Source organism: Trachypithecus francoisi, unplaced genomic scaffold (assembly GCF_009764315.1).
Source record: "Trachypithecus francoisi isolate TF-2019V2 unplaced genomic scaffold, Tfra_2.0 Contig00395, whole genome shotgun sequence".
In the NCBI taxonomy this organism is placed as follows: domain Eukaryota; kingdom Metazoa; phylum Chordata; class Mammalia; order Primates; family Cercopithecidae; genus Trachypithecus; species Trachypithecus francoisi.
In genome coordinates, this window is record NW_022680616.1 from 65423 (window position 1) to 82114 (window position 16692).

General features: G+C 46.5%; 1 protein-coding gene across 1 annotated transcript in view; it reads left to right on the forward strand.

Moving 5' to 3' along the window:
- LOC117083824 overlaps positions 1-16065 on the forward strand; it is a 48844-nt gene extending 32779 nt beyond the window's left edge. The window contains exons 9-19 of the mRNA XM_033211913.1: positions 3052-3140; positions 4517-4538; positions 7172-7266; positions 7733-7754; positions 8057-8098; positions 10093-10187; positions 10650-10677; positions 10980-11116; positions 12175-12193; positions 13080-13179; positions 15954-16065. Of these exons, the coding sequence (XP_033067804.1) occupies positions 3052-3140; positions 4517-4538; positions 7172-7266; positions 7733-7754; positions 8057-8098; positions 10093-10187; positions 10650-10677; positions 10980-11116; positions 12175-12193; positions 13080-13179; positions 15954-16065 (761 nt within the window). The remainder of the gene's footprint in view (positions 1-3051; positions 3141-4516; positions 4539-7171; positions 7267-7732; positions 7755-8056; positions 8099-10092; positions 10188-10649; positions 10678-10979; positions 11117-12174; positions 12194-13079; positions 13180-15953) is intronic.
- The last annotated feature ends 627 nt before the right edge of the window (positions 16066-16692 follow it).

Consider the following 16692-nt stretch of genomic DNA (forward strand, 5'->3'; position numbering starts at 1 on the left):
ACCTCTCACTGACTTATCCTGATGTTGGTGGTTCTAAAGAGTGGATTCTGGGCCTGGCGTGGTGGCTCACACCTGTAATTCCAGCACTTTGGGAGGCTGCGGTGGGCGGATCGTAAGGTCAGGAGGTCGAGACCATCCTGGCTAATATGGTGAAACCCCATCTCTACTAAATATACAAAATTTAGCCGGGCGTGGTGGCAGGTGCCTGTAGTCCCAGCCACTCGGGAGGCTGAGGCAGAAGAATGGCATGAACACGGGAAGCATAGCTTGCAGTGAGCCGAGATCGCGCCACTGCACTCCAGCCTGGGCGACAGAGTGAGACTTCATCTCAAAAAAAAAAAAAAAAGAATGGATTCTGGAAAATCTCAGCAGGAAAGAGGATGCCTTTCCACATAGGCAACAAGACTTCTGGTGGGATCTAATAAAACAGCATTTCCAACAACCTTCAGGTTATACCTGCTGCTTAGGAGGCTTAGGGAGAGTTGAGAAAGAGAAAAAGAAAAACTAAATATAAGCTGAGTTTGTTATTTTCAGAGTTTAATGTCATCGTGGTGAGAAGTACTATGTTTATGGGCTTTTGAGTATCCTGTGTTTTCAATCACCTCTTCTTGCTTTATTATTTAAAGATGATTTTTCTGAGAATACCTGCTCTTTTCTGCCTCTGCCACTGCAAAATGTCAGAACCTTCGGTTTGGGATGCAGTTCTGTCACAGGCAGTTACTTAATCCTGGAGACAGAATTCTTCTGCAGTGTGCCCAGATGCATAGGAGAAATGGATCCTCACCTTATGAACTGTTAGGTTTCATGGCAGCACATTCATTAGTCCGTCCTTGCTGTTCACCTCTGGTATCAAGACATCTCCCTGGGTGCGGAGGACACAATGAAAATCACTCTGGGCTCATTGCAAAAGCTCCAGTATCTTGGAAATGGAGAGAGAAGCACAACCTTGAGCACACTGTCAGCATTCCATTTCATTTTCATGAGAATATGCAGTTTCACCATCATTTGTGGAAGAGGCTTTCCTTTCCCCATTGTGTATTCTTGGCACCTTTCTTGAAGGTCAGCTGACTCTGTATGTGTGCATTTAATTCTGGGCTCTGTTCTATACCTGTGATACTTATGGGTGCCCCCACGCTAGAAGCATGCTGTCTCACTTTTTCTCTCTCTCTTTTTTTTTATTGTATATTTGAATCTCATGAATGTGCGTCCTGCAACACTATTCTTTTTCAATGTTACCATGGTTATTTGAGGCACATAAAAATTCATTAAACTCTTAGGAATGTCTTCCATTGCTGCACACATGGCTATTACCAATTTGACAGCAGTTATTTTTAATCTGTAGATCATTTGTGTAGTATTGTCTGTTAGTCATATTTAGTCTTCTTATCCATGAATATGGGATGCCTTTCAACTTATTTGTACCCTCTTTACTTTCTGGAATCTTTATGTTGACAGCTAAGTTAGATGTAACATGACTAATATAAATTTGTGGTTTTTTCTTTTTGAGATGGAGTTTCACTCTGTCACCATACTGGGGTGCAGTGATGGGCTCCGCTCACAGCAACCTCCCCATCCCAGGTTCAAGTGATTCTCCTGCCTTAGCCTTCCAAGTAGCTGAGAGTACAGGCCTGTGCCACCATGCCCAGCTAATTTTTTAATTTTTATTTTTAGTAGAGACGTGGTTTTACCATGGTGGCCCGGGTGGTCTCAATCTCTTGACCTCGTCATCTTCCTACCTCGGCCTCCCGTGTGCTGGAATAACAGGCATGAGCCACCGTGCCTGGCCAAATTTGTGATTTGTTATACGAATATTTTTTATGTCTGAATGAATAGGCATCAAATAAAAAAAATTTATGTAAGCTGGTTAACCAAAAAATCACCCCTGTACTCACGGACATTTTTTCAAGAATGTGTTCATTTCTGTTAGCATACATTTCCTCATTTCAGTAATCAATGTATATTTGAACCTGGAAACTCATCCTCATGGCAGAAAAGTGTTCAGAGTCATGTCTCTCAGCTTCATTGTTGTAGGTAGAACAGGGTCTGTGAGCTTGGCCCATTTGAATGAAGCCTGATACTTCTGGCATCTCCTCAGGGAGAGTGACACAGAGCTGCTGAAGCCCCTGATTACAGGAGCCAGTAGGCTTTTCACACACACCGTGGTTCCAGAAGAAGACTTACAAAGAGGAAATCATGACTATTGTTTTGTTTTATTTATTTATTTATTTGAGACAGAGCCTCACTCTGTCGCCCAGTCTGGAGTGCAGTGGTGCGATCTCGGCTCACTGCAAGCTCTGCCTCCCAGGTTCAAGCCATTCTCCTGCCTTAGCCTCGCAAGTAGCTGGGACTACAAGTGCCTGCCACCATGCCCGGCTAATTTTTTGTATTTTCAGTAGAGATGGGGTTTCACCATGTTAGCCAGGATAGTCTCTATCTCCTGACTTCGCGATCCGCCTGCCTTGGCCCCCAAAAGTGCTGGGATTACAGGCGTGAGCCACCGCACCTGGTCAATCATGACTATTTTTAATTGTAGCATTTTAAAATTTAACTTTTAAATTATCTTTATGAAAAGAATGTGTGACTAATAGAATAATTTGGGTACAATTGAATCCATTTTACCAATAAAGTAAGCTTTTAATTAAGTCATAAATCCTTTAAAAGAGATACTAAATGTAGTAGCAGCATAATTGGATCCTAGTGTACTGATATGGTCTTGAATATGTTAAGAAAATGTTGTTTGTTAGAAGAGTTTCAAGACATTTCAGAAGGAGGAAGGCACTCTTCCATTAACCCTTAGTGTGTGTTTTTGTTCCATTTTGGGTTGACTGGTTTGTGTTACTGCATGGTGCCTCTAGTACAAGGCCAACACCTCCATGTCTCATGTCTTTGCTGCTCCCCTCCTCTGCCATCTCCCTTCCACCCAGGGGAGTAGCCCAGCATCAACTCAGTCCATGCTTGTTAACCAGCTCCATACACCACATCCAGCAAAGCTTGGAGTGACTCACAGTCACAACCAACCAGGGCACTGATCTTTCCTCTGTGTCCTTCCAGCTTCTCCTGAGGACAACCTGAGTTTAGTGAGCCCACCACCAAGTGAAGATAATGATTGTGATGATGGGGAGGATGATGATGATGTCCAGGTGAGACCACCTTTCTTTGTCTTCTAGGGAAACGTTGGTTTTCTGATGTGAGAAACAAACTCACCAGTCCAAACTCAAAGAACAGACTCATGGAGCTGAAAACCAGCAAAGGGAGGTTTTCTTTCCTTGTTTTTTTTGAGACAGAGTCTCGCTCAGCTGGCCAGGCTGGAGTACAGTAGTGCAATCTCAACTCAGTGCAACCTCCATCTCCTGGCTTCAATCACTTCTCCTGCCTCAGCCTCCTGAGTAGCTGGGATCACAACACGTGTCCCCATGTCCCCATGCCCAGCTAATTTTTGTATTCTTAGTAGAGACAGGGTTTCACCATGTTGGCCAGGCTGGTCTCGAACTGCTGACCTCAGGTAATCCACCCACCTCGGCCTCCTGAAGTGCTGGGATTACAAGCATGAGCCACCGCGCCTGGCCAAAAGTGAGACTTTTAATGACAGTGTTGCAAGACCCGGTGTCTGATGGGCAGACACACCCAGCAGAGTTTCAACAAGCAATTTATCCCGTAGTGTGCAGGTCCCTCCCCTGGTTCCTCACAGGCTGAGTACTGTGGGGTTACAGTTTTCCTGGGTGTGGCCTACTGATTGTTGTTGAGGGATTTAGGTGTTTTTCCAGGATTCTCTTACTGCATGTTTTCACAGCCCACAATGCATTGCCATCCTAGTCAGCTCAGGGGCTCTTCAAGTAGCTGGGTAGAGTGATAAGAACAGACAATGCGAGGTACTTTGCAGGCTAGTAAATTTTCATCTTAGACTTAATTTTCTTTGATTCAAGTGAGGGCAACTAAGTGGGGAGGACGAGGGGGCCCAGCAAGCAGGCATTGCCCATCCAAGAAGGAAGCTAGTATTTCTTCTGTCCTTTGCTGACCTAAACTGGTTCAAGGCACTTTGTTTTAAAAATGGGCCAGTGTATACATTATTTTTTTCACCTGATTTCTTTTCTTCTCAATTAATTTTGATATAGAAATATGACAAGGCACATTATGTACAACATACACAATTCTCTTTGTGAGGGTGGATGTCAGTGGGAGTTTCTTTTCATCTAATACATGACACACTATGATGTTTTTGAAGGACAGCGTCCATCATCAACTAATGCAGAGGCAGTTTCCTCCACACCAGTTTTTCTCATTGGATTAGGCCCTGTGCATTTAGCAATCTACATCAACCTCAAAGATAAATACTGTGGGAAAAGCCCTTGTCTTTCCCACAGGTGTCCTCTGTGCTAGAATGTTTGGCCTTTGACCTTTGATTCAACCACTGTTTCACAGCTAGTTTTCTGAAGTCATCAAGAGACTCACAGGTCTGGGTAAGGGGTGCAGCAGAATTGATCTGATCCTCATAGCATCTTCTTTTGTCTCGTTGCAGATTTTACCATCACGTGTCCAGGGTACGTACCTTCAACTAAGTCACTTTCTGAGAAACAAGCTTGCTGGCTTTAATACGTAGAAATCTTAATCTGGGTTCCTGTTAAAAAATACTGGGGGTGTGGTGAGAGCAAATGATTTTGCAAGTGGATAACTATGAGCAGAGGGGCTGTAGAAATGTGTGTGAACCCAGAGGACCAACCAGGAGATTTTGTGTGAGCCAGTGTGTCTTCACCTGGAGTAGGAGAAGTAAGTGCACCTCTCACTGACTTATTCTGATATTGGTAGTTCTAAAGAGTGGATTCTGGAGAATCTCAGCAGGGAAGAGGATGCCTTTTTCCAGGTAGTCAACAAGACTTCAGGTGGGATCTAATAAAACAGCATTTCCAGCAACCTTCATGTTATACCTGCTGCTTAGGAGGCTGAGAGAGGGTGTAGAAAGAGAAAAAGTAAATATAAGCTGAGTTTGTTATTTTCATAGTTCAGTGTCATCAGGGTGAGAAGTACTACGTTTTTGAGTATCCTGTGATTTCGATCACATCTTCTTTATTATTTAAAGGTGATTTTTCTGAGAACACCTGCTCTTTTCTGCCTCTGCCACTGCATATGTCAGAGCCTTTGGTTTGGAACACAGTTCTGTCACAGGCAGTTACTTAATCCTGGAGACAGAATTCTTCTGCGGTGTGCCCAGATGCATAGGAGAAATGAATCCTCACCTTATGAACTGTTACGTTTCATGGCAGCACATTCATTTGTCTGTCCTTGCTGTTTTACCTCTGGTATCAAGACATCTCCCTGGACAGGGAGGACAGAATGAAAACTCACTCTGGGCTCACTACAAAAGCTCCAGTATCTTGGAAATGGAGAGAGAAGCACAACCTTGAGCACACTGTCAGCATTCCAGTTCTTCATTTGAATGAGAACAGGCAGTTTTACCATCATTTGTGGAAGAGGTTTTCCTTTCCCCATTGTGTATTCTTGGTACCTTTCTTGAAGATCAGCTGACTCTATGTATGCATTTAATTCTGGGCTCTCTATATCTGTGATACTCATGGGTGCCCCCAAGCTAGGAGCGTGCTATCTGAATTTATCTTTTTTTTTTTTTTTGTAGATTTCAATTCATGAATGTCCATCCTTTAACACTATTATTTTTCAAAGTTACCATGGTTATCTGAAGCATATATAAATTATTTAAAGTCTTAGGATTATCTTTTGCATTTCTGCACAGATGGCTGTTACCAGTTTCATAGCAGTTGTTGTGAGTCTGTAGATCATGTGTGTAGTATTGTGTCAGGTTTAGTCTTCCTATCCATGAATACAGGATTCCTCTCAACTTCTTTGTACCTTCTTTACTTTCTAGAATTTTTGTGTTGACAGCTCATAAGGTAGATTTAACATGACTAATAAAAATTTGTGATTTTTTAATATTTTTTGGGCGGAGTCTTGCTCTGTCATTAGACAGGATGCAGTAACATGATCTCCACTCACTGCAACCTCTGCCTTGTAGGTTCAACTGATTCTCCTGCCTTAGCCTCCCTAGTAGCTGGGACTACAGGCGTGTGCCATCACCCCCAGCTAGTTTTTTTATTTTTAGTAGAGACATGGATTTGCCATGTTGCCTAGAATGATCTCAATCTCTTGACCCCGTGATCTGCCTACCTCGGCCTCCCAAAGTGCTGGAATAACAGGCATGAGCCACCGCACCCGGACAAATTTGTGATTTTTTTATACCACTATTTTGTATATCTCAATGAAGTGGCATCACATAAAATTTTTTTTTTGTAAGCTAGTTAACCAAAAAAATCACCCCTGTACGCATGGACATTTTTTCCTGAATTTGTCCATTTCTGTTGGTATACATTTCCCCATTTCAGTAAACAGTGTATATTTGCACCTGGACACTTACCCTCATGGCAGAAAGTGTTCAGAGTCATGTCTCTCAGCTTCATTGGTGTAGGTAGAGCAGGCTCTATGAGCTTGGCCTGTTTGAATGACACCTGATCTTCAGGGACTCTCCTCAGGGAGAGTGACACAGGAGCTGCTGAAGCCCCTGATTACAGGAGCCCAATAGGTTTTGTGCACACACCCTGGTTCCAGAAAAAAACAAAGAGGAAATCATGACTAGTTTTAATTGTAGCACATTAATATTTAATTTTTTAAATGATTTCTATGAAAAAGAGTGTGCGCTTAATAGAATAGAGTAATCTGGGTAAAATTGAGTCCATTTCATTAATAGGATTTTAATCAAGTAACAACTTTTTTAAGCAGATGCTAAATGTAGTACCAGCGTAATTGGATCCTAGTGTACTGACAGGCTCTTGAATATGTTAAGAAAATGCTGTTCGTTTCGAAGAGTTTCAAAACATTTGAGAGGGAGGAAGACACTCTTCCATTGACCCTCGGTGTGCATTTTAGTTTCATTTTGGGTTGACTCTTCTCTGTTGTTGCCTGATGCCTCTAGTGTAAGGCGAAGATCTCCATGTCTCATGTCTTTCCTGCTCCCCTTCTCTGCCCTGTTCCATTCAGGGGAATAGCCCAGCATCAACTCAGTCCATGCTTGTTAATCGACCTCCATACACCACATCCAGCAAAGTTCCCTGAGTGACTCACAGTCACCAACCACCAGTGCACTGATCTTTCCTCTGTGTCCTTCCAGTTTGTCCTGAGGATGGCCTGGTTTTAAGAGGCTCACCACAATGCAGAGGTGAAGCAGAAGAAAAAGAAGATGATGATGATGACAACGATGCCCACGTAAGACTCCCTATTTTGTCTTTTACAGCAGTGTTGTTTTCCCGATTGCTTTACTTCTCAATTTGATATGAAAATCTGGCAATGCGCATTATGTACACTGTAACCTATTCTCTTTGTGGAGCTGGAATTCAGTAGGAGTGTCTTCCCACCTTATATGTGGTACACTAGAGTGCTTTTCAATGACAGCATCCATTATCAACTGGAATGCTGAGGCATTTTCCACAGCACCAGTTTTCCTCCTTGGATTAAGCATTGTGCATTTGCATATGAAATTAAAGGTAAATTCTGTGAATTAAGGTATTATTTTTCTATAGCTATCCTCTGTGCTAGTCTTTGGGGACTTTGGTCTATGGCTCAATCGCTGTACCACCTTCTGGTGTTTTATTGTTGTCCAGAGAATAACAGATCTGTGTGAAGCGCACAGCACAATCTGATTCTCATATTGTTTTCTTTTATATAGTTGCAGAGAAGAGCTTGCAGCGACAACGGTATGTACCATGAAACAACTCACTTCCTGAGGGAAAAACTTGCTAGCATCAGTGTATAGGAACCTGATTCTGGGTTCCTGCTGGGAAACGGGATTGGGGTTTTCGCGAAAGTGATTTTGCCAGTGTAGATCTCTGGCCCGAGAAACTGTAGGGAGTTTTGTCAACCCAGAAGAAAGATTAGGGGATCATGTCTAAAGCAGCGTGGGGTGGGAGAATAGCCCATCATTCAGCTTCAGCTAAAGTAGGAGGAGTGGGTGAGTCACTCTGTCTAATGACTTATCCTGGTGTTTTTCTTTCTAAAGACTTGATGCTGGAGAGTATTGGTGAGGAGGAGATTGATCCAGGTAGGGAGCTACGTGCCAGGAAAAACCCAATGGGAAAAGGTTCCCAGGAGCCTCCAGGTTATCCCTGCTGATTGGGAGGAGGGGCTGAAGGAGGGAGTATGAAATCAGAAGGAAAATGGAAATACGTGTGAGGTCTGGCTTATTGTTTTCAGTTTCTTGGCATCATGGTAAGAACTCTCTCTATGGGCTTTGGGGGTGCCATGTTCATGAGAGATTCTCTTTGCAGTCCACCTGCTCTTTTCTGCCTGTGGAACATCAGAGCCTTTGCTTTGGATTAGTCAGCACTCCTAGGGATTGTGCACAAGGGTGTAGGCTTAAGCACTGGGTGTCATCTGTGATGAAGGGAATCTGGGGGACACAGCTCTCTCACAGGCATTTCCTGGAACCTAGAGAAACAGTTCTGCTGTGTGCCAAGGGGAAATCGAGAGTCACCCTCTGACCTTTCAGGACTTGATAGTGCACGTTCATGTTTCTGTCCTCACTGTGCGCTCCTGGTTTAAAGGGATCTCCTGGGGTGGATGGCGGAGTGAATATTCATGCTGGGCTCACTGATAAAACTCCAGTCTCCTTTGAAGGGAGGAGGAATGTTTGACCTTGAGCATATTTCCAGCCTCCAGTTCAAACCCAGTCACAGATTCTGAGATGAGGTTTCTTTCTCCCCAGTTCTCTAATTTTGGGCGAAGCCAATAGTTCCTTCCCACAAAAGATAGTATCACACTATTTCCTATCTCCAGAACTTTGGGTTTGGTTTTGTTCTCTAAGTTGATACTCATGACCTAAGTTCTGGACTTTTTCTTTAGTTATTTTTTTCTCTGAGACAAAGTCTCGCTCTCTTGCCCAGGCTGGAGTGCAGTGGTGTGATCTTAGCTCACTGCAAGCTCTGCCTCCTGGGTTCGCGCCATTCTTCTGCCTCAGCCTCCCGAGTAGCTGGGACTACAGGTGCCTACCACCACGCTTGGCTAATTTTTTTGTGTTTTTGATAGAGACGGGGTTTCGCCATGCTGGCCAGGCTGGTCATGAACTCTTGACATCAGGTCATCCGCCCACCTCAGCCTCCCAAAGTGCTGGAATTACAGGTGTGAGCCAGAGTGCTCAGCCAAAAAAATAATTTTTACGTGAGCTGGTTAACCAAAAATCACCCCTGTACTCATGAACATTTTTTCATGAATTCATTCATTTCTATTGGTATACATTTGCTCATTTCAGTAGATAATGTGTATTTGAACCTGGAAGCTTATCCTCATGGCAGAAAGTGTTCAGAGTCATGTCTCTCAGCTTCACTGGTGTAGGTAGAGCAGGCTGTGTGAGATTGGCCTGTTTGAATGAAGCCTGATTTTTAGGGAATCTCCTCAGGGAGAGTCACACAGGAGGTGCTGGGGCGCCTGATCACAGGGGTCCAAAAGGGTGTGTAGAAGTGGTTCCAGAAGAAGACTTACAAAGAGGAAATCATGACTCTTTTTAATTGCGGCATTTTAACATTGAATTTTTAAATGATCTCTATGAAAAAGAATGTGTGATTAATAGAATAGAGTAATTTGGGTAAAATTGAGTCCATTTCACCATAAAATTGGCTTTTAATCAAGTAATAAATCCTTTAAAACAGATGCTAAATGCAGTACCAGTATAATTAGATCCCAGTGTACTGAAGAGGTCTTGGATAAGTTAAGAAAATGCTGTTTGCTTTGAAGAGTTTCAAAACATTTGAGAGACAGAAAAGCACTCTTCCACTGACCCTCAGTATGCATTTTAGATGCATTTGGGGTTGTCTCTTTTGTGTTGCTGCCTGATGCCTCTAGTACGAGGCCGACGCCTTCGTGTCTCGTGTCTTTCCTGCTCCCCTTCTCTGCCATCCCTCTCCCACTCAGGGGAATAGCCCAGCATCAACTCAGTTCATGCTTGTCAACCACCTCCATACACCACATCCAGCAAAGTTCCCTGAGTGACTCACAGTCACCAACCACCAGTGCACTGATCTTTCCTCTGTGTCCTCCCAGTTTGTTCTGAGGATGGCCTGGTTTTAAGAGGCTCACCACAATGCAGAGGTGAAGCAGAAGAAAAAGAAGATGATGATGATGACAACGATGCCCACGTAAGATTCCCCTTTTTTGTCTTTTACGGCAGTGTTGTTTTCCCGATTGCTTTACTTCTCAATTAATTTTGATATGAAAATCTGGCAATGTGCATTATGTACACTGTAACCTATTCTCTTTGTGGAGCTGGAATTCAGTAGGAGTGTCTTCCCACCTTATATGTGGTACACTAGAGTGCTTTTCAATGACAGCATCCATTATCAACTGGAATGCTGAGGCATTTTCCACAGCACCAGTTCCTCCTTGGATTAAGCATTGTGCATTTGCATATGAAATTAAAGGTAAATTCTGTGAATTAAGGTATTATTTTCTATAGCTATCCTCTGTGCTAGTCTTTGGGACTTTGGTCTATGGCTCAATCGCTGTACCACCTTCTGGTGTTTTATCGTTGTCCAGAGAATAACAGATCTGTGTGAAGCGCACAGCACAATCTGATTCTCATATTGTTTTCTTTTATATAGTTGCAGAGAAGAGCTTGCAGCGACAACGGTATGTACCATGAAATAACTCACTTCCTGAGGGAAAAACTTGCTACCATCAGTGTATAGAAACCTGATTCTGGGTTCCTGCTGGGAAAGAGGCTTGGGGTTCTCATGAAAGTGATTGTGCCGGTATAGAACTCTGGCCCAAGAAGCTGTAGGGAGGTTTGCCAACCCAGAAGAAAGATTAGGGGATCATGTCTGAAGCAGCGTGGGGTGGGAGAATAGCCCATCCTTCAGCTTCAGCTAAAGTAGGAGGAGTGCGCGAGTCACTCTGTCTAATGACTTATCCTGGTGGCTTTCTTTCTAAAGACTTGACGCTGGAGAGTATAAGTGACGAGGAGACTGATCCAGTTAGGGAGCTACGTGCCAGGAAAAACCTAATGGGAAAAGGTTCCCAGGAGCCTCCAGGTTATCCTGCTGATTGGGAGGAGGGGCTGAAGGAGGGGGTATGAAATCAGAAAGAAAATGGAAATACGTGTGAGGTCTGGCTTGTTGTTTTCAGAGTTTCTTGGCATCATGGTAAGAACTGTCGCTATGGGCTATGGGGGTGCCGCGTTCATGAGAGATTCTCTTTGCAGTCCACCTGCTCTTTTCTGCCTGTGGAACATCAGAACCTTTGGTTTGGATTAGTCAGCACTCCTTGGGATTGTGCACAAGGGGTGTAGGCTTAAGCACTGGGTGTCATCTGTGATGAAGGGAATCTGGGGGACACAGCTCTCTCACAGGCATTTCCTGGAACCTAGAGAAACAGTTCTTCTGCTGTGTGCCAAGGGGAAATCGAGAATCACCCTCTGAACTTTCAGGACTTGTTAGTGCACGTTCATGTTTCTGTCCTCACTGTGCGCTCCTGGTTTAAAGGGATCTCCTGGGGTGGATGGCGGAGTGAATATTCACGCTGGGCTCACTGGTAAAACTCCAGTCTCCTTTGAAGGGAGGAGGAATGTTTGACCTTGAGGACATTTCTAGCCTCCATTTCCCAACCCAATCACACATTCTGAGATGAGGTTTCTTTCTCCCCAGTTCTCTAATTTTTGGAGAAGTCAAGAGTTCCTTCCCAGAAAAAATAGTATCACACTATTTCCTGTCTTTAAAAATTTGGCTTTGGTTTTGGCTTTTGAGATGATATTCATCACTAAAGTTCTAGACCTTTTTCTTTTGAGCCGGAGCTCTCTGTATCTGTGATACTTATGGGTGCCCCCAAGCTAGGAGCGTGCTATCTGAATTTTTCTCTTTTTTTTTTTTTTTTTTTTGTAGATTTCAATCTCCTGAATGTCCATCCTCTAACACTATTCCTTTTCAAAGTTACCGTGGTTATTTGAGGCATATATAAATTATTTAAAGTCTTAGGATTATCTTTTGCATTTCTGCACAGATGGCTGTTACCAGTTTCATAGCAGTTGTTGTGAGTCCGTAGATCATGTGTGTAGTATTGTGTCAGGTTTAGTCTTCCTATCCATGAATACAGGATTCCTCTCAACTGCTTTGTAGCTTCTTTACTTTCTAGAATCTTATGTTGACAGCTCGTAAGGTAGATTTAACATGACTAAAAATATTTTTTGGGCGGAGTCTTGCTCTGTCATTAGACAGGATGCAGTAACATGATCTCCACTCACTGCAACCTCTGCCTTGTAGGTTCAACTGATTCTCCTGCCTTAGCCTCCCTGGTAGCTGGGACTACAGGCGTGTGCCATCACCCCCAGCTAGTTTTTTTATTTTTAGTAGAGACATGGATTTACCATGTTGGCTGGAATGATCTCAATCTCTTGACCCCGTGATCTGCCTACCTCGGCCTCCCAAAGTGCTGGAATAACAGGCATGAGCCACCGCACCCGGACAAATTTGTGATTTTTTTATACCACTATTTTGTATATCTCAATCAAGTGGCATCAAATAAAAAAATTTTTTTGTAAGCTAGTTAACCAAAAAAATCACCCCTGTACGCATGGACATTTTTTCCTGAATTTGTCCGTTTCTATTGGTATACATTTCCCCATTTCAGTAAACAGTGTATATTTGCACCTGGACACTTATCCTCATGGCAGAAAGTGTTCAGAGTCATGTCTTTCAGCTTCATTGGTGTAGGTAGAGCAGGCTGTATGAGCTTGGCCTGTTTGAATGACACCTGTCTAGCCTGCTCTCAGACCACCTTGGCCCCAGGACTCAATTGCTCCAGCCCTGTGGGCCACCTGGAGCTTCTTGAGACTCATGCCTGGGTCCCTTCCAGGTGTCCCTACACCTGTCACTCATCCTCTGTGTAGACCCTTTGGGCTTTCCCTGTCCCAGTCTCTTCCTGCAGGCATCACACTGCACGTGGCAGTGTGGGTTTCCACTCCTGACATCGATGGTGATCTGGGTCGCCTGCCATAAGGCCTCACCCTCGTAAGCCTTGCTGTCAGAGTCCTTCTCCAGGAACAGAAGGTGTGCATGTGGGCCTGCAGGAACTTCCAGCCTCAGGGGCCTCTGGCAGCGTGGTGAAGGCCTTGGTGGCCTCAGGCACACCCTGCCATGGGTGAGTGTAGCGCCTCAGGAGCAGGCTGATGGCTTGTGTGTCCAGGGAAACATACTCTCGGCAGGCCACCAACACAGGGCATTCCTAACAGGCTGAAGGGGTCTTCTCACCCCCTCGCACCCTAGCCCTCTTTGACCTTGTGCCTGCAGTCTCAGGGGAGTTGCCACCCCGTCCCCCTGCTGCAGGGATTCCTGATGCATTCACGCAGCAAGACGCTGAGGCAAGAGCTGGGTTTCCCACCTCAGCACTTTTTGAGCCAAGTAATCTCAACTTGGGCCAAAGTCCCCTGCTGTGACCTTTGGGATGACACAGGAAATGACGGCAAGGATGGTGGTCACAGTAGACACAGGAGGATTGGGGGAGGTGGGGAGGCCGCAGTTTGAGCGAGCAAGCTCTCTTCTGGAAGCCACCTCCTGATCGCACAGAAAGGGACCTGTGTGCAAACCTAAAAATGATGGGGCTGGGACGGGGCCTGGGAACATGCATTTCCACAGACCACCCGGGGTCTGGTTCAGGGGCCACACTTGGAGAAATACTCACCCGGGTCTCTAATGAGACTCTCAGAAGAAAGAGAAGCCAGGACCTAGGGAAGGCAAGAGGGGCCCCCCAGCAAGGGGACATGATCACAGCCACGGCAGGGACTCTGGGGGTCGGTGACCGGCCCATCCTCACAATGAGGGGCCCAGTGTGGGAACACCCCCCAACCACTACAAGCTCTGAGTCTTTGTGCTCCCCCAGTTTTGAGGCCAGGATGTAGACTATGATCCCGTGTGACCTGGGGTGAGAGACAAGACACTGCGCCTCCGTTTCCTCACTGTGAAGGCAGACATCGCCTCCTGGAGGATTGTCTAAATGTGAGGTTTGGAGACAATGCCTGGCACACAGGAGGCTCTCAGTGACTGCTGGGTGTCAGGATCGTCATCAGTGCTTCTTTTCGCCTTCCTCATGGGGAGGAGGTGCCAGACCCTCTCCTGCAGCTCCTGCAGGCAGAGGCCAGGATGAGCTCCTGGAGCTGCTGCTCTGCAGCTTCTACCAGTGAGCGATGAGACCCTGCTGATGACACCGAGGCGCTGCACGACAGGAAAGGGCACTGAGGGGGGACCGGCCCACCGCCTCCCATGCTGGTTGGCCTCAGAGCTCAGGAGGATTTTGCAGAGCAACTGGGTGGGTTTGAAAAAGAGAACTTGCAAGTTCCCCGTCACCCCCCAAAGCTGCCTGGCCAGGGGTCTGAGAAGCGAGCAGGAGGCTGTGGGTGAAGCCATGTCAGGGGCTGAGAGGGCAGATGCAGAGGACCCAGGAAGGGCCAGCCTTTGGTTGCTGGCATCTCGGGACATCTGCCATAGCAGGGCACAGTGGCCTGAGAGGCAGCAGCCACCCCTGGGAGGTCCGGCAGTTCACTGCTGCGGGGCCCAGGCACATGAGGGGACCCTCCACTCTTCCCTACCACCGCCCCAGAGTAGGGGAGCCAATAAAGCCCTCCGTTCCCACACAAAATATTTCAAAGGAGTTGTAGACTCACGCCTGGTCAGACCAGCCCTTGAGAAGAGCTTGGGTTCGACTCTGAGATGGAAGACCTAGAGTGTAGGCTGCTGTCTCACACACCAAAAAGAGCTGTGCCCCAACTAAAGGCGACGGGAAGCCATAGGCTCTGGCCAAGGGGTCTTGAAGGGACCTGGGGCTCTGTGGGAAGGGGGGGCTCCACATGGCACAGCTGGGGTACAGGTACTGGGAGATGTACAATGAGGCAAGGCTCCCCCATAAACAGGCCCCACTTGGCTCCTCCCAGCTGGAGCTGGAAGCCTGGGAGGGAAGTGGTCTCTCCCTCGAGGCCTGTGGGGAGGTAAGTGGCGGGAGATTTTAAGGGAGTGGAGGCCTGTGGAGGAGACAAGCCAAGGGTGAGGAGGAGCATCAGTCCCTAGAGGGGCCTGGGCAGACACTAGCTTCACTAAGTACTTTTTTTCATCATGATTTTTTTTTTTTTTGGTGGGGTCTCTTGTCACCCAGGCGAGTGTAGTGAGAACTCAGCTAAGCAACCTCCACCTCCCAAGTTCAAGTGATTCTCCTCCTCAGCCTCCCAAGTAGCTGGGATTACAGGTGCACACCACAAGCCCGGCTAATTTTCTATTTGTAGAGAGGGATTTGTCATGTTGGGCAGGTTGATCTCGAACTCTGACCTCAAGTGACACCTGCCTCGGCCTCCAGTGCTGGGATTACAGGCATGAGTGCATATTAGCCTGTGCCTGGCCTAATTTTTGTTTTTAAATGTCATATTCAAATATTTTTTTTTTTTTTTTTTTTTTTTTTTTTGAGACGGAGTCTCGCTCTGCCGCCAGGCTGGAGTGCTGTGGCCGGATCTCAGCTCACTGCAGCTCCGTCTCCCGGGTTTACGCCATTCTCCTGTCTAGCCTCCCGAGCAGCGGGATACAGGCGCCCCGCCACTCGCCCGGCTAATTTTTTCAAATTTTTTAGTAGAGACGGGGTTTCACAGTGTTCGCCAGGATGGTCTCGACCTCTGACCTCGTGATCCGCCCGTATCGGCCTCCCAAGTGCTGGGATAAAGGCTGAGCCACCGCGCCCGGCCAATATTTGGAATAAAGTACAAGGCCTTCCCTTTATTTCTGTGAAATTACATCTTATCTAGTTATCCAATCCATGCATTGGTGCAGTTGTCCAAGTACTCATGAACTCTGCCAGCTCTGTGATAGAGCTGAGGACTTGGGCGGGGTGGCCTCACCTCTCTGGCCTCTATCCCCATTTGTCAATGGGGAACACAGCAGGACTGCCTATGAGACCACTGAGAGGAGGTGCTGTCCCGAAAGGGATGATTATGTGGGGATAAAGTTCACCAGTGATGAACAGGCCATTGTGACCAGAAGGTTTAAATGAACCAGATGCTCAGTGCCTTTGGGGGTTCCCCCCACACTGGAGAGAGAGAAAGAACTGGGGTAACAACAGGGAGAGGGGCTTCCTGTGTCCCCCACAAGCTCCCAGGGCTTTCCCTCAGAGGCACCTGCAAGAAGAGCTTGGTTCGACTCTGAGATGGAAGACTAGAGGTAGGCTGCTGTCTCACACACCAAAAAGAGCTGTGCCCAACTAAAGGCGACGGGAAGCCATAGGCTCTGGCCAAGGGTCTTGAAGGACCTGGGGCTTGCTCTCAAATATTTATCTTGATTCTTGGGATTTCTGGTCCCTCTTAAATTTGGCACCAAGGCCAGCATCTCACTGACCTCTCCCCAATCCTCTGGGTATGGCAGGAATGGAGTCAGGGGCCACAGAGGATGGCGGCTGCTGTCTCCACAGGGCACCCAGGCTGCTCCTTTCTCCCTGTCCCCCTCCCCCTCCCACTGCCTATGTGCCGCCTCCACGCCCTTTCCCCCACTGGGCGGGGGCCACCTCCCCGAGCTCCAGGTGGTGGGCTCCAGCTGATGTTGCGGGGGCCTTCCCTGGGGTCCCTGGGTCACTGGGCCTCAGCCAGGGTCACCTCCTAGGACTGATCCCTAGGAAACCCAAGCC